The sequence below is a fragment of the Sclerotinia sclerotiorum genome, genomic scaffold (assembly GCF_000146945.2).
Source record: "Sclerotinia sclerotiorum 1980 UF-70 scaffold_3 genomic scaffold, whole genome shotgun sequence".
Lineage (NCBI taxonomy): Eukaryota > Fungi > Ascomycota > Leotiomycetes > Helotiales > Sclerotiniaceae > Sclerotinia > Sclerotinia sclerotiorum.
The window spans coordinates 292,249-303,468 of NW_001820833.1; the positions used below are offsets into that span (position 1 = coordinate 292,249).

An 11,220-nucleotide genomic window follows, 5' to 3' on the forward strand; every position below is an offset into this window, starting at 1 on the left:
TCGGAGGTTGTATTTGATTGTTTCGACGTAAAGTCGAAAAATCGAAAAGACTCTCGAGATTTCAGATCAATGGCAAAGGCTGGATGACGAATTTCGGAATTGCAGGGATGTGCAGGGATGTGTTACGAAGGGATTGCGAAGAGTTGAAGATATTTCTGGAACGAACTCACTCTTTGCAGAGAGATCGAGAAAGGCTAAATGCGCGGTAGTCACTAGTTTTTGTGACGATATTCAATGGATCAAGGTGAACAACACCGGGCTAAATAGATTTGTAAGTATTGTATTGTAAATCAAAAGAAGGTTTGGCTATCGGCGAGCTGTAGTCAATCGATATATATATCTACCTACCCAGTAGGTAGTATCTGCTAGCTGGGGCCGAGAGAGGGAGTCATAGATAGTGGGATATGCGCAAAGCCCCGCCGCGCTTTGATTCTCCGGGACCCTACAAACGCAACATACTAATCAGATAATTATTAATAATTGTAGGCTGGTAAATGAGACATGGACTTCTAATATGTTCGGATTTTAATAACGTTAACTTTTAATTCAATTTAAACTCACACATTGGATATCATAAAAAGGATCTTCAAGTTTTGCATCTGTAATACGCGACTCGCATTACCTAGTAAACCTACAACTATCATCATCACTATCAAACCATGATGAAGTTATCTTTATAATTTGCTGCTCGATACATGCTTACGTACGTAGTTAGGTAGGTTACTACCATGTGCCGATGCTCTTGCTCGTGCAAGCCTTTAGGCACAATGCACCCGGCCCCAATTCTGAACGTGAACGGTTTCAAAATCTTCAGCCCTTACCCCTTCAGTACCTATATAAGCTTGAGATAGAGTTCTAAAATGGATAGCTAGACGGTTAATATTGCCTGGCTTGGCCACATCATGAGGGGATTTCCATATAACTGCACGATCATAGGTAGTTGAGGCAATCTCGGCATAAGGTCGATATATGTATTGGTGTTTGACTGTATGATTATGAAGCGGTGCTCGCCGTGTTGGAACAACCACCAAATGTTGCTCAAGAACTCCTCTGCATCAACTCTGCAGACACCCTATTTCACAACCAAACTCCGTGTAATCGCCCCGGAAAAGCCGAATTCCCAAGATATATCCATCTCATCCGAGATTCCTTAAGATGCAATTTGTGGCCCGTGGTGCCGAAGTGGGGATGTCGCTGCGATAGGGTGATGCATAAATTTTGAACGTGATGGAAGTATGAGTTCCACATCTAGGACGCGTATAAGTAGATGCAGTAGGTGCATTGGAGACACTATGCGACAAGTTGGTCGAAAATATTATCCAATTAAGAGAAGGTATAGATAGAATTGTCCCTGATTGTTCTACAGTCAACGTGTTAATTGTACTGGGTAGATATCACTGTATTTTGTAATCTTACAAAGCTTCTTTCCATGATCTACAGAGTAGTGATTTTTATATCACATGTATCTCAAATGAGATATATCAAGGAAGGGTCCGCTTTTTTTTTTTTTTTGGAATGATTAGAATATCATCTAGACAGTGATATATCTCAAGACGGCATTATCTATCCATGACAGTCTGTCTCTCGGCATGCGGACAAGGACAGCAAAGAATCCAAGGAAGCACTGAGTTCTGTGATCTCGATCAGTAATATTCTTGGTGTATCTCATGGATATATATATTAATTGGTTTGAGTATCCGGGATGGAAGGTAATTGGGAGTGAATCTCGGTACGGGTGAGTTGTTTTCCGTTTGCGAAAGTCTCAATAACCTATAGTAAAGCTGTACGTAGCTATGTGAGATATGTAGAAGTGTACTCGTAATATGAGTTATGCTTCCGATACAGAGAAGTAGTCAAGATCTTGGGAGGGTTGGGATAGGTTTTCTTAGCTCGAATTGGAAGGGGGATCAACATAGGTCTATTTCACAAAATGTTTCGTTTAACCACTGTTGGTGAGATACAATTATAAGGAGACATTTGGTATTGATATGTTTTGAAACTCGAGTCACATCTGAAACTACCTATGGAATATACATCTCATTTTCAACATATACCCGTTTTTGAGCTTCAACTTCCCCTCATCACTGCATCGCCTCCATATCTTCATGATCAGATATAACTTCAATAGGGAAAGGGGGGGCCAAACTCTCAGACCTCGCTGCGCGCGAGAAAGAAATCATACATTCTTTCCTACCATCACGCCTTCTATTTTATAAAAATCCTTTTTGTTCATTGGAATTGGGATAGGGCTGGTATGTGATTGGTTTAGAATCGAATGCTATGATATCTATCTACCTAGGTAGCCAGATATCTTGTAAAGACAAGTAAGTACCTTGGTAGGTTCTCGAACTCTGGTCAGCATTTATAGATAGATAGTGTTTGATATCTGCCCAGATACCGATCCTCATTCTTCTCTGATATTAATCCTTTTATTCAATTTCAATAGAGTAGAATCAAATAGTGAATTAATATTAAGTGGATATTCTGAAATACAAGTACCGTGAGTGCTCGAACTTAATTCACAGATGATATCAGAAGTATTGGAATGCGTTTTCTTTGTACTGTAGGTACTGTACCTAGGTAGGTATTGTAAGATATCATATCAATGAATGTCTCCGGGTGCAATTGTTTCACTACTAGTAAGACCAGGAATACATCTAGATTTGATTGAATTACCTTCATCCTATTATGAGCACCCCTATATTGAATTAAGAAATACTATCCTCATCATATATCACCATCTGCAATTGATTACTACCACTCCACACCCTTTCCATATACGTGCTTGACGCGGATGAACTATATCACCTACCGTAGCTCAACTATTCCTCCCGCTAATTCCTAGTCTCCACACACATTACAACGTACATAGGTGGAACTTCCTACAGCAATAATACCTCCATACAACCTCTTGAAAGGAAAAAAGTCAACCACCTTCTCCAAAATAAAAAGCAAAAGATAATATATCTCCCTACAAAACGGGATCAAAACACAGGAAACAAGCATCTAAAAGAAATTTACTGGCGACCTCTATATTCTAAACCGAACTGATGGATTAATGGCAAAGGGTACGAGTCATATTTTTGAAAGGCCACAAGAGTCGACATCATTTAACGATAACGACCCAGAAATCTCAAGATCACTCTCCACTGCAACTTCCATTTCTTCATCTTCTTCATTTACTCCCAGGTACACAACCACCTTCACCTTGTTATCTCCACCTGCGTTTCTTCATCATCAACAATACCTTCCTAATTATTAAATCCTTTTCAACTGCTCGCGACTGCCCAATCACCAGTTGTGGATGGTTGAGGGGGTTTAAGAGGTTGATCTACGAGAGCCCATACTCATGTCTTCCAGAATCACACGTTCATCCGCCCGGCAAGCAGCCAGCTCCTTAGAATCATCGGCCGGTTCTTCTGCGACTGCATCGTCTGCAGCAGCAGCTCCACCAAGTCGCTCTTCAGCCCCATCCCGAAAACGTAAAGCTACTGTGCGGGAATCAAGTCCCGCTCTGGAACCTGAACCCACAAAGGCAACTCCATCAAAGCGTCCAAAGCGTCAAAAAGTCTCAGAACCCGAAGCTCCCACACCTGCTCCTGCTTCAGCAGCATCCTCTCGTCGAAAGAACGCAAAAGCTCCTGCGGTTATGTCTAGTCACAGGAAAGTTAAGATTGATATGGAACGTGGTCTAGTGTCTAACAATACACACAGTGATTCTGCGGGTCCTTCCAACGAACCATCCAATCCGATCGCCAGCTCATCCAGGCGCAAGTCTAATAGAAACAATAAAAAAGGTGGTTCAGGTCTGTGGAATTCACATGCGAGACGATTTGGTCGAAAGTAGCTAATATTGAAGCAGACGCCACAACCAGCACCCCGAGCTCGAGTAAGAAGTCAAAGAAATCTGCCGTTGCCGATAAGGATGGAGATACAGCAATGAACGATGCAGATGAGAAGGCGCCACCACATCCACTCGATGACGACGATGCCAGTGACGACAACGATGACGACGAGATTCCTCGAGACTACGATGGAGGTGATGATGAAGATGACGATCCATTCGGTGGCTTCGGTGGACCTGGCGGGCCGCCTCATGGGTTATCGAGCACTCTGCGAGCTTTGAGCGGCATGATGTCCGGAGTTTCCTCTCGATTGCGCGAAATCCTATCACAATTGAAGCAAAAAGATGAGCCGTCTGTACAATTGATAGCATTACAGGAACTTTCCGAGATACTACTTGTGTCTACAGAGGACAATCTTTCTGGTCACTTCTCTCCGGATGCATTTGTTAAAGAATTGGTTGCTTTGATGCAACCCTCTGAGTTTGAATTTGGAGAGGGAAACCCAGAAATGATGCTCCTTGCCTGTCGGTGTATCGCCAATTTGATGGAAGCTCTACCTGCCAGCACTGCAAACGTTGTATACGGTGGCGCTGTTCCAGTTCTATGCCAAAGAATTTTAGAATTTGCTTACATCGATTTAGCAGAACAGGCCTTAAGTGTAAGTGCTTCACTTCAGATTTTCAGTTCAAATGCTTACTTTCATTTTAGACGCTAGAAAAAATATCTATTGAATATCCAGCATCAATCGTGCGTGAGGGGGGATTGACAGGTTGTTTGAATAATCTCGATTTTCACGACACAAACGCACAAAGAACTGCCGTCACTACTGCTGCAAACTGCTGCAGAAATATCCCTGAGGATTCATTCAATGTAGTCAAGGATGTCATGCCCAGTCTACTGAATGTTTTCAACTCCAACGATCAGAAAGTCGTTGAGCAAGGTTCATTATGTGTAACTCGAATTGTGGAGAGCTTCAGATACCATTCAAGCAAGCTCGAGGAGCTTGTCAGCACCGATCTACTTCGCGTCATTCTTCGTCTTTTACTTCCTGGATCTACTAACCTTATTGGTGCTAATATCCACACGCAATTTCTTCGTGTTCTTGCTTTCACGGCAAAGGCCAGTCCTAAGTTGTCCGCCGAACTTTTCAAAATGAACGTTGTCGAGACATTATATCAGATTCTGACTGGTGTTTCTCCACCAAGCGCCACAGAGGACGCAGCCTCAAAGATCGACAGTGTTGTCATCATGCAAGCTTTAATTCACAGACCCCGAGAACAAGTTATCGAAACTTTGAATGTTATCTGTGAGCTCTTGCCCGGAATACCACGAGGTGGTAATTCGATGTTTGATGATGAAATCGACATTGAACTTCCATCAGCAGCAACAAATGCGTCATCTGGTTCAAGAAAGAAGTCGGCTAACGAGACTCGCATCGAACTTTTGGAGGGTTGTAAGGAGGAAGTTAAGAGATTTGCAATCATACTCTTTCCTACCCTAACGGATGCGTTCTCCAGCACTGTCAATTTACACGTTCGCCAAAAGGTCCTTAACGCTCAGCTTAGAATGCTTTCCAATCTTGATAAAGATATTTTAATGGAGGCTTTGAAATCTGTTCCATATGCATCGTTTTTGGCCGCGATTCTTTCGCAGCAAGATCACCCTAGCTTGGTCGTCTCTGCGCTCCAAGCTACCGAGCTTCTTCTCGTTCGCCTCGAAGATATATATCGTTACCAATTTTACCGAGAGGGAGTGATTGCTGAGATTACTAAGCTAGCCACTCCTGAGGAAACCAAGACCGAAAATAAACCCCCCTCTACGGCAACAATAGAGTCAACTCCAGCCTCTGCACAAGCTAGCGCAGAGCCCAAAATCTCCGAAAAGGCAGGTCAGAATGGAGAGGCACGCAACGAAGACCACGTATCATCTGATGAAGATAACGAGAACAATGAAGACGAGAATGAAAATGAAGTCGGACACAATGATGATATGCCAGATGATGTAACCGCTTCCCCAGTCAGTTCTCGTGGCTCTACAATGTCGTTGGATGGCCCTCATCGACATGCACCGTCAGATCTCAAAAGTATGATGAAGATCATTGCCGTCCGTGCACAAAAGTTCCTCGACGTTCACGAAACTGAAAAGAATAGCAAAGCCATGAAGAAGAAAGCAACGAAAATTTTGACGAGTCTACAATCCCTGGCTTCGGATATCAGAAACTATTATTTGCGCCAAGGCCCAGGAAGCGGGGTTGAGCTTTTCGGAACACTCGCATCCTATTTTGATGGCGATGTTCTACAAAGTGTCACTAGTGCTGAGTTATTGAATTCTGAAATTGTCCAAGTTCTACTAGAAGTCTTCAACAACCCGGATGAACAGCTAGCCAATGATGCTAGATCTGCTTTTCTCGAAGTCTTCATGGGTCACACTCTTGCTAAGAAGTCCAACTCGGGATCAGACACGCCTGCAACCCCTTTTGGTCTTCTCATCCACAAGCTGCAAGATTTGTTGAGTCGATCGGAGCATTTTGAGGTGGTCACTGTTCATTCAAACAGTTTTGATGGAAACAGGAGTAGTGCCGCTTCGATGCTGGCCAAACAGATCCGTCTTAAGTTAGTAGCTGATGAGGATTCCGAAATTCCAAGATCCTATCGAAATATCATGGTATCTATCCATGCTATCGCGACTTTCAAGGCTTTGGATGATTACCTCCGTCCAAGAATCAGCTTGTCTGATCGCCCTCGGCCACCCAGAGCTAGAGATGGACTTTCTGGTGCATTAGCTGCCCTTGCCGCAGCCGGTTTGCCTAACCCATATGCTGGTATTCCCAACGCCCAGGCACGTCTCGCAGCAGCAGCCGCCGCAGCAAATCCGACTGCATCTACTCCTCGTACTTCTCGTAGAGCAAAAGCAAAGTCTGGCCCCGTTCCAACACCCGCATCTGCCGACCAATCGGCATCCAATACGCCAGTAGAGAAACCTGCTAGGCGTTCGTCTCGGCGCCAGGGAGCTCAGACTGATCCACCAATCCCACCGCCTCCCATGCAAGAAGAAGACGCACTTGCTAGTGCCCTCGAATGTGCCGATGAGAGACAGATGAGTGAGGAGGATGATTTGGAGGATAGCGCTGCCTTGGATACTATTGTCGGCGACTTAGAAGAAGACATGGAAGAGGATTCTCCCGTCGACCCTACTGCTGTAAACCTTGAAGTAGCAGCAGGCGGTAAGGTTACCGCCCGTAAGGAGGATGGCACAAGAGTCGCAACTCCATCACAATCCTTGCCAAGCACTTCTCGCAGTAGCTCTGCACTTCAGGCAGCCGCTGCCCAGGCTGCCTCGTCCACGCCAACCACATCGTCAAGACCTATGTCTTATGCAGCCGCAATTCAAGCTGTTCCGTCTGATTGGCACATCGAATTCAGCTTGGATGGCAAAGTCATTGCTAATGAGACTACAATTTACCGTGCTGTTCATACCATGGCCAACACAGCTGAAGATTATTCAAATCGGAGCGTTTGGTCTGCTATTCATCCCATTAAATTCAAGCGCGTTCCTGGACCACCTCCTCCGGAGCCTAGCTCTCTTTCTCAAGCATCTGAAATTAGCACGGAAACCACTGCATCTGGTATCCCAGCATCGTTAGACAAGCATCCTGCAACATCTTCAATTCTTCGGTTGCTCAACATCTTACACGCACTCAATGCTAACCTAGATGATGTTTTGGCTGACAATAAGGATGCCTTGAAACTGAATGCCGAGCCTTTATCACAATTCGTAAACACTAAGCTTACAGCAAAGTTGAATAGACAACTGGAAGAACCCCTCATTGTTGCTAGTAACTGTCTTCCAACTTGGAGCGAGGATCTTGCTCGGCTTTATCCATTCTTGTTTCCTTTCGAGACGCGCCACCTATTCCTGCAATCAACCTCTTTTGGCTATGCTCGATCAATGACCAGATGGCAAAATGCTCAATCCGCCGATGAGTCTCGCCGAGATCGTCATCGTGACGAACGTCCTTTCCTAGGTAGGCTTCAGCGCCAGAAGGTCCGAATATCTAGATCGAAGATTTTGGAGTCGGCCTTGAAGGTCATGGAACTTTATGGTGCATCTCAGAGCATCCTTGAGGTTGAGTACTTTGAAGAGGTTGGAACTGGTCTTGGGCCTACCCTCGAATTCTATTCAACCGTTTCGAAAGAATTTTCCAAGAAGAAACTCAAGCTATGGCGTGAGAATGATAACGACGCCGACGAGTATGCATTTGGTGCTCGAGGTCTTTTCCCAGCACCGATGAGCGAAGAACAATCATTGAATGAGAACGGAAAGAGGATCTTACATCTATTCAAAATGCTCGGCAAGTTTGTCTCTAGGTCGATGATTGACTCTCGCATTATTGATGTCTCTTTCAACCCAACATTTTTCCGCATCGGCGACGAGTCAAACCCTGTAACACCTTCTCTCGGCGCGGTCAAAACCGTCGACCCTCAATTAGCCAAGTCACTCAAGATGATAAAGAAATTTTCTGTTGCAAAGAAGGCGATCGCCGAGGACTCGACTCTGACAGCTACTCAGAAAGTCCTTGCGACAGAAGCATTGGAAATCGACGGAGCCAAAATTGAAGATCTCAGTTTAGACTTTACCCTTCCTGGTTATGACATTGATCTTCTCCCCAATGGTTCTTCAATTCCTGTCACTATTGATAATGTCGACCTCTACCTCGAGAAGGTTATTGATATGACTTTGGGAAGTGGTGTTCAACGACAAGTCGATGCTTTCCGTGCTGGTTTCACTCAGGTCTTCCCTTACTCTGCTCTCAGAGCCTTCACTCCAGATGAGTTGGTTATGTTATTTGGCAGAATTGAAGAAGATTGGTCGCTTGAGAGTATGTTTTCACTTCCTCTGATTGCAGTATAGATTATACTAACATTTTTACAGCTTTGACAGATTCTATCAAGGCCGACCACGGCTTCCATATGGACAGCAAGAGTGTGAAGAACCTGCTTCAAACGATGAGTGAGCTCACTCTACCAGAGCGCCGGGATTTCCTTCAATTCACAACTGGAAGCCCAAAACTTCCCATTGGTGGTAAGTTAAAATCTATGTTCCTTTTATTGACTGATAGCTAAACATTTCCAGGTTTCAAGAGTCTTACACCAATGTTCACTGTGGTTTGCAAACCCAGTGAGCCACCTTACTCCTCTGACGATTATCTACCAAGTGTCATGACATGTGTCAACTACCTCAAATTGCCTGATTACACTGATCTCGATGTCATGCGACGACGTATGAATACTGCCATTAGGGAGGGACAAGGAGCTTTCCATCTGTCATAAGGCGTATGTTAATAGTGAAAAATGGACTGAGTCTGGCGTGCATTAGGTCTGGTCAAACAGGGAATTGATATTTTCGGGCTTGTCATTGGAGGATGAACAAAATTGGGGGTTGGTTTGCTTATTTTTGAGTCAAACCACAATGTATTCACGAGCTATTTCTCGCAGTCTTCTCTTCTTTTTACCGGACAAATTTTATTTTCTTTTAAACCTTCTATCTGCTTTGTAATGGAAGTTGGAGAGGGAGTCAAATTGCATGGATTGGTCGTTTGGGCGCATAGTTTGTGAACCGGATTCCCTGGGAGGGGAAGGGGTAGCAAATATGACTGGAATGGACTTGGTGGATTGGACGGGAAGGAAGGGGAGGTGTTTAGCTTCTAACTACTTTACTTCTACTGCTACTTTGCAAAAATACTCTCAATTAGATACTAGGTAGATGAATAGATTTTGATTCAATCGTATAATGGAATTTGTGATGTTTGTGGGATTGGGGGATCGGGGTTGGGAATGTGATTATTATGATTTTTTAGAGTGGCTGGTTGGTTGATTATAGGAGTTATAAAGAGGGGTAAGGAAGTGCTGGTTTAGGTTGGGGGGGGGGGGGGGGGGAGAGGATGGGATGGGCGGGGTTGAGTTGTATTGGAGATTTCAAGTTCAAGTTCAAGGTGCGAGAATTGTCGCTTAGTGTTTGTTGACGATGGTGTTTTTGATAGATGGATATGTATTATTTATTTTAGTAGTAGTTGTAGTGTTTGTATAATGATTGTTAGGTGTCTAATGATTATAATTATATATATATATATATATATATATGTGTGTGTGTGTGTTTATAGGTATAATGATTTGATATAACGTAACTTGACTAGAAGTGGGTCATGTCATAGTATGGGTCAGGTACCTTTACACCAAAATTTGTATGCAAAGGTACTTAGAACGACTTTTTATATCTTTATGGATATTAAAGATAATTTTATTTTTTTTGATAATTAGATTTGATATCTAATAAAAATATAGTATTAAAATTACAAAATATTTTTTAATAATATTGTTCTTGAATTAATATAATTTTAAAAACTTTTATAATAATTTTTGTTAGACAAAAACAAAAATTTGAAAGAAACTTTAATATCTGTTAAAAGGAATAGAAGTTACCGGTACTAATCACGTGTCGTGATTAGTAATACGGGTTACCTAAACAGGCTAGATTAGACGAACCATAAGCAGGCATATTGGTCCCCTCCGAGGATACCAAGAGGAGATTAACATGCCTACAGACGTAGTAATATAGATCAATATAGAGGCCTCTTCCACCCAATCTTTTAATAATATTATATATATTATTTAATTCATACTTTTGCTCAATAAGATGCATTTGAAATACATCAAATTAAGCCTGGATATTCTCTGAAGTTACCTCTTTAGTTCGATTAGACTTTAATTGATATAAATATTATGTTTTAAATTCTGGATATCGTTTTTGGAATCTATAAATTTATTTGTAACCTATAAATAGAATATTTGTCGAGGTAGGGTTTGAAGAGGACGCGATTTGGATATATCGAATATGAGTTTCGTTGATCATTTCCTTCACTAATATAAGTATAATAAGGAATCCAATAACAATAAATCATAAGATCTATTGTACTAATATATTTTCTTCTGTATTTGAAAGAATTTGAGCTATTTTGTGAGATTGGGTATGTGATTTCCTTTCAGTGATTCTAGTTATAAAAGTTGACTTAGGAACTTCAAAATGCTTTGTAACCTTTCTAATTAAATCAAATTCCTTCAATTGAAATACAATAATAACATTATGTATCTTATCTTCAGTTTGAGAAGGTGTGAGAGGTGGTTCGAGACGCATAACAAAAATTATTATAGTTTAAAGTTAGTGGTGAGTTAATTATGAACCGGTTCATCATAAGTTACGTTATATATTATAATAATATGTTAAAGTGAATGGTTCCTATCTGTAGCACGTGCACAGGGCACTAGTCCTAACAGGACTGTGATATGGCCGGAGATGCTTGTCATCACTTCTGCTACAG

The 11,220-nt window shown here is 42.4% G+C and overlaps 1 protein-coding gene across 1 annotated transcript; it reads left to right on the forward strand.

The window, feature by feature from the left end:
* Positions 1–3,349: 3,349 nt before the first annotated feature.
* On the forward strand, positions 3,350–9,175 carry SS1G_02224 (hypothetical protein; the record flags this gene model as incomplete). The annotated part of the gene is made up of 5 exons (XM_001595958.1): positions 3,350–3,713; positions 3,863–4,503; positions 4,554–8,724; positions 8,778–8,927; positions 8,979–9,175. 5 exons carry the CDS (start codon positions 3,350–3,352, stop codon positions 9,173–9,175), a joined length of 5,523 nt encoding a protein of 1,840 aa, XP_001596008.1.
* Positions 9,176–11,220: the final 2,045 nt, after the last annotated feature.